We start from the raw sequence: 12646 nt of genomic DNA, 5'->3' as shown, positions 1-12646 counted from the left end.
TGATGGTAAATGTTAAAAAAAAATGGAAAAATTCTCTTTACAATTAAAACTTTGGAATTTAATTTTCGTATGCTTCATTTGAACGGGCGTCTAAATTTCCAAATGTTTAGCTTTATCCGACATTTTTAGACTTTAACTTCCGAAAATTTTCGAAATTAATGCAGCTTGATTATATTTCGACAAGGCGTGTAGTAGAAGATAGGCCAAAACTAAACAAATATTAATTACAAAAAAGAAAGCATTTCATCGAGAAAAGACACCTTCCTGTTTTGAGGCACTTTAAAACTACAACTGCTAACACCTGTAGCTAGGGAGGTCAAAACAAATATTTATTATTAAAAAAATGATTAATCGAAGAACAACTTTAATGGGACGGACCATTATTTCTTTGAGGGTGGGTTGGGCAATTTTTCTGAGCAAAATTTTTTTCTTAGCATCAGTATTTGCAAGAATTTTCTTTACCAGCATAACCCTCTGAAAGTTTTTTTTTATTTGCACCATGGATATTTGGCAGGTGGGGCTCTCTTGAATTTTTTTTCTTCCCGTTCTTACTTGTGCACCAACGTTTTTTGTGAACAATTTTTTTTTGGTAATTGCCCAACCTCTCCTTCAAAAAAAATAATGGTCCGTCCCTAAATAGCCATTAATTTGACTACTTGATTACGGTGACCAAAACTACAACGAATCTCAATAAACTAATTTCTCTTTTAAGAGAATAGCTCTTTAATCTTAAAGAAAAAGGGGATTAAAACGCCGATTTGTTTGACTATCTACTATGGATAAAAGAAAAACAATTCGCTCACGTGCTAGCTACGTTATGTAATAAACAGATTTTTAAAATAAGAACGAGAAGTCTAACAAGCTTGCTGCGTGAATTGATTTTCAGTGGCTCTAGAAATTCATTGAAGTTTTCAAAAGAAATCTGTTGCCATCTGTCGACAAAAGCGTCCCGGCGTTTATTTCTGCTTCCTATAGTGTTTCGTTATTTTTTTCTCTGTTTCTCGTGATGAAATTTGTCCAAAGTGAATATTGGAGTTTAGGTCCCCCTCAATGGCAGCATCTGGCGCATTGTAAATACCGCAATCTAATTGGCTGTACCTTTTGATGTCTGTCAAGCATAAGCCATGTATAAGACCACGCGTTGTTAGGTAGGCGTTGGGGAGTGGATAAAATGTGTGCGTGTCTGTATTCTGTCCCTTCAAAGAAGTGTTTGTAGCATATCAAACCACGGCAAGTTACGAAGAGCTAAAAACAACCGTTTATTCGTCAAGGGAATTCCTTATCGAAGAAAATATTATTTCGTCGACAAAGCGTTTTAGACGAAGGTACGATAGTGTAAAATACCGATATGATTGTCTTTGAGTTTTGAGAGGAAACATCACAGTTTTATAAAAATTTGGCTTGCAATATTGATCGAAAAAAAAACTCAGCAGACGGTTATTCACATAGCTAAAAAAGTACAGAGACGTTCGGTAAACAACCGATGTCCGCTATAGTTAATTTGTTTTACCACAACAAAAACCCTGATTCATCATCGATTTGAACTTTTGAGGCACAGGTAGTTCGCCGTAGTTGTTAATTTATAATTTGGTAATCAGATTTCCCTGTCACAAGGCGCGTAGCAATTTTGTACACAACCCGACTTTCGGCCGCCTTACACCTCACACCTACTTCTTACACCTGTGCAATTGGCATAGGGAGGTCAAAACAAATATTAATGACCAAAAAGAAAGCATTTCTCTAGAAACAACATTCAAATGGTACAGTTTAATCTCGATAACTCGAACCCTCGATAACTCGAACCTCTCGCTAAGTTAACTCGAACTTTTCCGATTCCCCCCCAGGTTGTATTCTTAGTAATTGTACCCTCGATAACTCGAACTCCCGGTATCTCGAACTTTTTCGATTTCCCTAATTCGAGTTATCGGGATTCACTTGTATTTTCCGACTATTTGTTGACGGTTATCAAAACTTCAGCTAAGTTTCATAGCTAAATTTCTCTTTACGAGAATAATCATTTTTTAAAAAGGGCATTCTAGGACTGGATTGATTGACTACAGTCAACTCTCTCTAAGACGGACACCGTCGGGACCAGCCCCAACTGTCCGTCTTAGAGAGGTGTCCGCCTTATAGAGAGTCGAGGTAACGTGACACCAGAAATTTTGAGAAGATTAAGCTAAACGGCTATTCACAACGAATACACGTCTGTTTTAAGTCCCTTACTTTAGCAAAACCTGTTAAGTGAAACAAAAATAATATCAGAAATTCGAATTGTTTGTTCATTACAAACGGTAATACTGTAAGTAGAAAACTACCTTATTGGTGCCATATACTAAAGCAGAGAAGTAATATGTTATAGCGGATTGTTTTTGGTAAGTTTGGTATTCTAAAGGCGCTGACTTACTATGCTATTTAGTTTCGAAGTATTATTCAGTAAAAGATAACTTTTTGTGCGTGTCCGTTGGCGTTTTCAAAATGTCCGTTGTCCGTCTTAGAGAGGTGTCCGTCTTACAGAGAGTTTTGTTATAGTAAAATGACTGAAAAACGGCAGGGACCATCACCAGGTGTCCGTCTTATGGAGGTGTCCGTCTTATAGAGGTGTCCGTTAAGAGAGAGTTGACTATATATGCTAGGTATTACTAGAGAAGCAAATGGTTTACTTGCAAATCAGTTAAAATATGACGGGTTCTGGTGCAAATTAAAATTGCCGCGAAACACCTCACATTACACCCTACCTATTTAATCATTGATTGATGTAATTTTTTAAACTGCACCTTAAATCGCATCTAACAAAAGTATAATTATCAGTAAATTATAGAATCTATGTACCGATTACACTAGAACCCCCATATAATAAAAGTATAATTATCGATGAATCACGGAATGTACAGAATTTAATTATCCATACATCCACTTTTAAATTTTTGGTCTTTGAAATCCTTCATGAATCCGCAAGTTAATTTATGATCATTGAAATCCTTGATTTATCCACTATTTAAATTTTGATCCTTGAAATCCTTGATTTATCCACTTTTTAATTTTGATCTTTGAAATCCTCGATTTATCCGCTTTTTATTTTTGATCTTTTTAAAATTCTTAATAAGGAAGGTCTTGATATATCTACTTTTTAACTTCGACGTTTGAAATCCTCGATATATCCACCTTTTAAATTTTATAACCAATAAGCGAGAGTACTGATACTCATCGAAGCAGCTGCGTTGTTGTTAAATAATTAATTAGTTTTAAACTCGGTAAAAAACAAGTGAAGGACAAGAAGCGTATTTGTTTTAGCTTATTAAGCCTGCGGGACTTTCCATTAGAAAAATTCTTTAAAAAATGCGACCGGATGCTTTTATTTGGGCGTGGACTGGCTGAGGAATAGTAAATAACACAAATTATTGGGATATATTTTGGGCGCATTCATTACAAGTATGGAACGTTCTTCACATAATGCTTATGACGGATGGAAGTATTAAATGAGATTAAAGAGCACAACCAGTAGTTTGTTGTTCGTGAAATGAAAACAGTTAACAGTCTGTCAGAAACCGAAAGATGGTAAATATTACAAAATTCGTGGCGCAGTTGAAGCGTCGCGAAGAATTTAATCAAGTAAATGTCGAAAAGGTTTATTTCCTTAGCATCTCAATCTACAAGGTGCTTACCTGTCCTCAGGGCGTTTGTGACAAATTAAAAGAGCCGAAATAAAAGTTGCTCATCGAAGCTACTGGGTAATAAATCGAAATATCCTCGAGGGCCTAGTAAGCAGCTCATTTCGATGCTCAAAATACAAAACTTGTGGCTACCGAAAATGGCCTAAAAATGTGACTCGGCACTTATTGTGTCGCGAATTCATTTTCTGGCAAATGAGTAAGTTTGAAGTGACACATGACAAATGACCTAATTTGTGCCGCTCGCTGACATTAATAATGCCCTATCTATATCTAGACTCTGTCACATTCTGCCGAGGGTTTCAATGATGGCAGTCATAGCTGGTATATTTCACCACTGGCTTGATTTCAAAACTTCCGTTCAACTTCCCTCAGTAATTGTAATGTCATACGTCAAAACAACACAGTCAGTTGTTTATAATAACAGGTAATAACAGTTCAAACTCGTTCCCAGAGACTCTCTTCTTCCATGACAGACCCTGGGGAACGAGATCGACGAAAGCTTTTTAGAAATAAAGCGATCGATATACAGGAGCCGATGGATGTTACCAGATGGTACACTTCATATGCTAAAGGTATTTTTTCCATTAGGGGAGCTTTTAAGTTTTCTCCCGCGCGTTGCAATGAAAATTATTTAAAATTGGAAGTTTTTAATCGTACTAATTTTTAAGAACACCGGTAGAAAACCAAGCACTGAAATATCGATTTCTTTCATTATTTGCTCAAAAGTAGCTATTAGGTACATAAGTGACCTGGTGTAGTTTGTTTCCGCAAAAAGATATTTTATTTCGAGAAAAATAAGAAATTTGTTTTTCGCGGTCCGACTCTCAAAATGGCCCAATTTCAACGCGAAATTCTCTATCACAAACTCACCTCGAGTTCGCAAACCAAAAAACACAGTGACGTTTAGACGCTTTCTACCAACAAAAAAGCTCTTTTTATTCAGTAGAAAATATTTTAAAAACTGTAAATAGCGAAACTCATTAAACTAAAAACCATAGTCATTTTCTATGGCATAACTCAGCATGCGGTATCTTCGTTTAATCATATGCAGTGTAAATATTAATCTGTTTACGTACACCGGCTGTGAATAAAAAAGCATACTAAGTGGCAATACGCCAAAAACAAAATGTTTGACGTTATTTTAAGTGGCAATACGTCAAGAAAAGAATATTTGATGATATTTTTCACCAACAGTTTAACGGCAAGAAGACTTGAAACATCGAGTCCTCGCAAAGGTTAAAAAATAAACTGCACGTTGATTCGTGTCGCTGCAAGCCTGGCTACAGGCAGGAGTTTTTTTTTTTTTTAAAAAATTGCGTTAAAATTGCGAAACAACCCAAAATTTACCAAAAAACTCCCTCCATAATGGCCACGGTAGACGTTTCTTTAAGAAAAAATTCGAACACACACTTCATCATATACAATTTAGCTGAACGCAGCCCGAAGAAAACATACGGTCTTAGTTTCTAAAGGTAACGAGACAAGGCAGGCTGGGTTTTCTCCTCATCATATACCGTTAGTTCTAGGCTGGATATTTTTTTTCAGTTCTGGTTTAGAATAGCGAGTCGAACGGACTCCCGGCAGTAAAAAATAATAAAAAAAGGACAAGAAGTGTAATTTGCTAAGCTTTCAGAAAGTATAAATTTTGACCTAAATGCTTTTGATCTAAATGCCATCTATCGATTAATTAATGGTGCTTGGGTAACCAATCAGGCTCGGCTATTGCCCATAGCTTGCAACTTAGAAAGCTAATTAGAACATTTACGCTTTTTTTTTGGAAAAATAATAACGTCACATCAGGTCTAAACCGGCCTTTATGACCAGGGGCCTTAAATTCAATTAAATTCGTCGGATATGCTCTAGGATCAAAGACTCAAATTGAGTACGAGTACGAGTACGATATTAAATTCGGGCGCTCACTGGCAAGCCTTAATTACAAAACGTCGGCTTTCCAAAGATCTTCAAAGAGTGTGAATTCTTTTTACATTCCAGCTGGTGGACTTCTAATTCAATGGTCAAAATGTTCTCCGTTGGTAGGTCCACCACCGCGCCGGAGAAATCATTTTGCCATCCATCCATCGATTAACGGTGCTTGTTAACCAATCGGGTTCGGAATTTGCTCGTAGCTTGCAGCTTAAGAAAGCTAATTAGAAAAATAGACGCTGGTTAACTTCTAATTCAACGTTGGTGGGGCCACCACCCGATTAATAATTTAAGTTTAGAAACATCACTCACACAAATTCGTTTTGGAAAACAAGCCAGTACATAAGGTTTCTGTGCACATCTTATCCACTCCGTTTGAGCAAAATGTGTTCCCATGATCCGACCCGAACACCCTTGGCGTCAACTTAAACATTTCAATGTGTCTAGACAAGGTTCATGAAGGTTGGATGTGATGGGAGAAAATGATACCTCCATAAAGAACAAGTTGAACAGACAGTGTTTCGACGAGACAGACCGAGGTAAAACAGCTTTCGCTCTTTGGGTAAATTTCTACGATAGATGACATTTTCTCTTCAAGGCAGGAAGATTAAAAATATAGGTCAAAGTAGCTAGCCAACCATTTCATTCTCAAACAAACTTTTGATCATAAAGCCATTCTTTTCTGTTACTTTCAGAATTTAAACTTCGTAACAACTTCGCATCCAAGGTTACCATGGTAACACAAGTGGTTAGCAATGAAAACCATGATATTTTTTCTCGCACGTAGTAAACATAGGTTACATACCGTAAACTAAATGTAAAAATTGCATTCCACTTAAACCTGTCCGCAGAACTCTGTTAGTTAAACCAGAATAATCGCTGAAAATGTTTCTTGAGACAACTTTGGTGATGAAAACAACTTTGGTGATGAAACAGTCCCCCGTTGTTTAAGAAAGTGATAAGTACAAAATGCAAAAAAATAATTTTCCTAGAAAAATAAATACTGATTCTCTTGCAGGTCGTAAAAAGAAAGAGCAGTCATGAATGACGTGGTCGGTAACGCAACACACAATACATCTGCAGTAAATGCCAGTGTCACGCAATCCGCAGCACCGGTTTTTCCAACATACCTCCACCAGCCTCTAGGAGCCACAGTGTTCCAAATAACTTTGTGGTCAACCATCGTATTCCTGGGCGTGATTGGCAACCTCTTGGTATGCATTGTGGTAGTTGGTCACCCCAAGATGAAGACGTCGATGAACTTTTACTTGCTGAGCCTGGCCATAGCGGATTTGGGGGTACTTCTTATAATCTATCCTTTGGTGGTGTTGAAATACCTCATCCCGTTTCGCTGGTTGTTAGGAGAGCAGGCATGTTATTACCTGTATCCTACCGTGGAGATATTCTTCGGAGCCTCCATCTGGTCGATAACGGCCATTGCCATCGAAAGATACCGAAATATTGTTGGCGCCAAGCGTTACCAGATTAGTCCCAGGTCTCGCGTGAGGACTGGCCTGGTAATTGGGATGGTTTGGTTGGCATCTTTTTTATTTTCATGCGTTCCTCTGTACCCTGTCATGACCTACGTATTAACCTACGACATCTGCTACCCGAACTGGCCTGATATGTATGGGAAAAACGTGGTATTTCTGTCTTATTCAATAGCCCTCATCGTAGTTTGGTATGCACTTCCTCTGGTTGTCATAGCGGTCACGTATATGAGGATCAAGAAACGAGTACAAGAAAGTGCCAAGTTCCAGAAGACGATGTCGCAGGATGAAACGATGACGTCACAGTGTTCATCAAGCAAAGGAAGACACGAGAAAAGAATCTGCTCACGAAGTAACAAGGCAGGGCGGATTCTTACACCTTTGGTAATTTTGTTTACCGTGACAATGTTTCCTCTGAACGCTTTACGCGTCTTGTCGCTTATTATGCCGGATATCTGGACGCACTCTTACTATAACCTGATCATAGGCCAAGTCATCATGTTCATTATGATCAACTCGTCTGCTAATCCACTGGTGTATTATATCACGAGTAAAGAGTTCAAAGATGCCTTCAACGAGATTCTCAAGAAAGTAAGTAGAAAGAAGTGTTCTCTGAAACAGCATAACAATAGAAAGAGGCAACCATCGAGTTTATCAAGAACGACAGTTGTTTAAGGACAATATCAAGAAGGATTTAGCCTAAGGCAAAGTGATACATTAGTCATAACCCATTAAAAACTACGTTTCTAAGCTAATACTTGCTTCTAGTGATTTCCATTTTGCAAAACGTTGGAACAAGACTCAGTTGTAAAAAATAGAGTATTTAAGAAGTTCCTCGAGATTACTATGCATGTACTGTAGCAATTGTAGTGGCCGTTTCAAGTGTCTCCATCATTTTACCTCTTCCGGTGTCCTCGCGGTAATGGATCAAACTGAACAAAAATAAATAGAATTCTTCAACGTAGTTGGCTTTGAAAATCTAAGCTCATGTTCTAGTCGTTGGATGTAGTGGAAACCGGCAACACGGACTTGCAGGTATGTCATCCCACTTATGGTGGATAAAAAAACATTGTGAGGGTCACAACCAAGGACTTGGCAGATGATAGTTTTCCACCAAACCTTATGGCTGTATAAAAGAGATCACAAGGTCGCATTATTTTTACTCCATAAAATGATTAATAAGGAACATGATCATCAGAACAGACGATTGTTGCGGCACGGCCGCCATCATTGAATGTCACGGTTGCAGGGGAGCAGGTACTGCATCCGACCATCACTAAAACTGAACTGATAAGTGTATCACACAAAAGCAAGTTAGATATAACGTGGAACACCTGAAATGGGGAAAAGTGTGAGATCCCACAGTAAAGACGAAAGCCGATTTATGGTATTTCAGGATCGGGCTTAAGAGGATCCTGCAACTGAACCATATGGGCAAAACCTAAAATGCACCTGGAATACAACATGCACGAAGACAAAGAAAGCAAGGAATGTGAAGGAAAAGTAACATTTATAGAGAAAATAATGAATAGGAGCAGGGTACCTTTGAAGAGAGAACAAAACTTCAACATGAGCCAATGACGAACGAACAAAGGAAGGCGATAAGTGTCAACAAAGGCAAGAGAGAGAAAAAAATTGTAATCTAGCAAAGAAAGCATAAGAAGCCCTGCGGAAATCAGAGGAGAACGTTAATGATACAAAAAGGTCAACCTAAGTACAAACAGAATGTCAACTTAGATGCTTTGTACACGACAGACCATCAGGATTTTACACTATCAAAGTTTTGCACCTTTACTTAAAATCACTTTCACTGGGTTTTACTAAATAACTGTGATAAAAATATCAAGTATTATACTGAGCTGCAGAGAAACAGCCTGCTGGAAAGAGTATAAGGAAGTAGGGCTTAATTGAAAAAAAAGTTGATGTGGAACCTACTAGGAGAAGGATGAGGAGTTTGGGACAAGAGGACGATCCGATGAAGGAACTCATCAAAGCTCTGAACGGTCCTAGCAACGGAGCAAGAACTTTAGCAATCATTTTAAGAAATTATGTTATGTATATATTATATATATTGCTACTTATGGTCCTTTCATTTAATGCGCATGCAAAAAAAATTACGTTCACGAAAATCACCACGAGCGCTTGTTCAAACGGTGGCATTTAAAAAAATTAATGTCGAACGCTCACTTCCTTTCGTTATCTTGAGTGCCCATTGGACAACACTTGGTTGAAAAAAAAAAAACGTACTTCGACGGTAGACACTTAAATTTAAGGCGGCATTTGACGGTTGATTGTTATCGGGATACTTATATCCACTCCCTATTAGTTTCAATACATCAGTTTTAGGGGTACAGCAGCTTACATTTGTTTGTAATTCTGGACACATTCTACGTGTCCTTTGTGCGATGAAAAAAGTATTTATTTGTTTCGGATAATCATTGCGCTATAAAGTCAATCACAAATTGTGGCGTCGGGAATGTGCACATGCGACACAGAAAATCTCAAAGTAGCTGTAATTATTAAATGTAACTATATTAAAAAGAACATACTCGTTTATGAAGCGTTTTTATAGTAAAAAGCTTGACGCAAGACGTAATATTTCGACAAGAATTTTGTTGTTACACACGTTCTGGGCACACGCTCAAACGCGGAAAATGGATTTGAACCATAAATTAAGGCTAAGCATTATCAGTTAAGCCTGTTACCTTATATTTCGACGAGGCTTGTAATTTCCAGTACCTTCACAAAATTGTCGAAGACGAACAGCCACGGCGCCGTAGAAAGGTAAATCCTTGCTCTGTCTGACTTGTACAAGGAATATAAAATCCAGCTCCACAATAACTTCCGATCGCGCGATCTTTCGGTTAACCTAACTGAATCGCTTGTCATAATTTTCCGGAGTAAAGATTACTTTAGTGTAGATTTATATGCAGGGAATATTTTCGAGAAGAAAATTTCTGACTCGCTCGCTCGCTTTCCTTGCGGTGTTTCATTCAACCTACACTGGGAACACCGCGCCACTGATTTTCCCGCCTTTTTTCAAAAATTACTTCATTTAGATCACATTGAAATGTCCTCACCATCAAAAGTCGTAGCAAAAATTCTCTTGGCTTTTTTTCTGAAAGTTAAAGTTACATGAGCTCCTGCCTGATTAGGAAGACATTTGGCTTGATATTTACTCTTTAGAGAATTTATAAAGCTTTCAGAGAATTTAATTTTTAATTAATTTTTCGTTTTCATAATGGTAGTTTGGTTACATAATTGAAAATTTATCAAAAATGTAAATAGCCCCACATAAATAATTAAATGTTGTTGTTTATGTTACTAAAGTGTACCCCAGAGCTTGCAAATTCCACTGTTCAGGACCACAGCAGGCCAAAGAACATTCACATACAGAACAGCCTTGATATTAAAATCAAAAATGCTAAATCTCTGTACTCTTTTAAATCAAAGCTTAGGGATCATCTTCTTTTAAACTTTTAATCATTATTTTATTTAGTTTTCAATTTAATTTGTAAATATAAGTGTTAAGTAGATTTATTTTTTATTGTAAATAGTTTCTGAAAATCCCTATGGGGAGATTACTTTTAAAATTCTATTCTATGTTACTGTTCAAATTAATTAAAGGTATTGAGCGGTATTCTTGAGTAGTGCTGTTTATTAGGCTGTTCAAGGTGGTCCTAACTAACTTTAAAGTGTATATGACATGAAAAATATTTCCTGCTTATTTGAAAGGCCTTTCAAAATTCAGTAGAATGACGTTTTTCTTTTTGAAATATCTTTTTTCGTTTCAGAGATATTGACGTTTTTGTATTATGCAAATTAGATCAGTGGTGACGTCATAAGAATTGACTCTAAAATATGGTAAAATACTGAATAAACAATATCTCTAAAACTATTAAAGCAGTGTTCTTGAAACTTGGCACCACAAATGTACATCACAAAAGAAACAAAATGTCACAAACCGTGTCACTCAAAAAATGAGCCAAATTCGAATGATAGAAGTTTATTATTTTTTCATTTTCTCTTCCCGCGCGCGATCGAATCAGTCAAATTTTGCAGCATTTTGCTGTTTGAACGTTTGCAAATCTAATTGTTTAAGACAAGGTTTACTCTTAGGGACCTTAAAAGTGAAATATATTTGTTCAATAGACCCAATCCAAAAAATTGAGACAAAGAAAGTGTGCCTGCATCAATTCATTTAAAACATTTCGTTGCCAGAAGGCGCAGTGGTCATATAGAGTGACGAAATCAAATTTATCCAAATAATTGCCTTCTTTCAGATATCGTATCTCTGAAACGAAACCGGTGACGCCAAATTTTTTTTACATATCTGACATAAGTAACTTGTAAACTAGCAGTAGTGAAAGTTTAAGAAAAATTGCAATGTTGGAAGATTTTCGCGCGAACGTCCTTAAGCTAAAAGCTTGTGGGGCCATGTAAATGAGACAAATATTAAACGAACATAATATTGCTGAGAACACACTGACTGGACTCACTCAGGACAGTATAGTTGCAGTCATGATTCTAAATTTGCAATGTCGTGTCGAAAACGGCCAGTCCACTTTATTTGTGGCCTTAACATCAAACACACAACAAAGAAACATTAAGAAGTCAAACGAAGGGAAGGACTGAAACAGATTGCATTAGGATAAACCGTCCGATGGAAACCAGGTCCTCGTGAAAACTGAAATACCAAATGTGTAACAGTTTACAATCAGATTTTGACTATGTCTCATATGTGACCCTCCACGGGAAAACAGGTAAAAAAGTGGAAACCAAAACAGCGAGCAAAACGACACGCTATGCGAGCGTAATGACAGGCTTACCGAGCGAAATGACACGCCATGCGAGCGAAATGCAACGAACCCGTGTCGAAATGCACACTAGACTAACCCGCTGTTCGGATGTTGCTGTCCCGAGCAGGAATCGAAACTTCCTGGTTACTAGTTCATCACTACACCTCCGAGGTAGCCACGCCCTTAATGTAAGTTGTATTGCAGCTAGGCCATTCCACGGTCCTATTTCTGCTCCGGACAATAGGTTGCTTCTTTCGCACGAGAAGCATGTCAAAAGCTGATCGCAAACTGTGATTGCACATTTCTGTAAGCAGTAATAACCGTTAAACTCTTAAACGTGCTATATACATGTAATACAAGTCTTCGTTCCTTATTAAGCTGAGATTTCATGAAGAAATACTGAAATATTTCATTTACGCATTAAGTTTGCAACTCACACGTTGAAGGGATTGGCAAGAAACGCACACTCATAGGGTGATTTAACTGAGAGTGGTGATTACAACAAAGAAAACTTTGTTCACTAAAATTCCTACACTACAATGTGAGGAGAGCTCAACAACACTGGTTAATGTTAAAACACAAGTGAAAGTGTTTAATTTTCAATCAAATTATTACAATATTATCTTAGCCTCGGCTCAACACGGGTATTCGTATATGTTCTTGGTCACTTGGTGCAGCATGGAACCCGTTAGACACCGGCAAAATAAGGCCTGGAAGCTAAGCAACTGTCTCCTGGATTCTCATACAGTGGAACCCCGCTTTA

At 37.5% G+C, this 12646-nt stretch overlaps 1 protein-coding gene and 1 long non-coding RNA gene across 2 annotated transcripts in view; one reads left to right on the top strand and one right to left on the bottom strand.

The window, feature by feature from the left end:
• LOC144657883 (uncharacterized) overlaps positions 1-9973 on the bottom strand; it is a 37257-nt gene extending 27284 nt beyond the window's left edge. The window contains exon 1 of the long non-coding RNA XR_013571625.1: positions 9824-9973. This is a non-coding gene — a long non-coding RNA (uncharacterized LOC144657883). The remainder of the gene's footprint in view (positions 1-9823) is intronic.
• On the top strand, positions 5421-10868 carry LOC144655955 (adenosine receptor A3-like). Its single transcript, XM_078516154.1, has 2 exons — positions 5421-6133; positions 6613-10868. The coding sequence occupies exon 2, from the start codon at positions 6635-6637 to the stop codon at positions 7757-7759; it is 1125 nt and encodes a 374-aa protein (XP_078372280.1). The 5' UTR covers positions 5421-6133; positions 6613-6634; the 3' UTR covers positions 7760-10868.
• The last annotated feature ends 1778 nt before the right edge of the window (positions 10869-12646 follow it).

This window comes from Oculina patagonica, chromosome 6 (assembly GCF_052425735.1).
Source record: "Oculina patagonica isolate OP01 chromosome 6, crgOcupat, whole genome shotgun sequence".
NCBI lineage: Eukaryota > Metazoa > Cnidaria > Anthozoa > Scleractinia > Oculinidae > Oculina > Oculina patagonica.
This window is presented reverse-complemented; position numbering and strand designations above follow the sequence as displayed.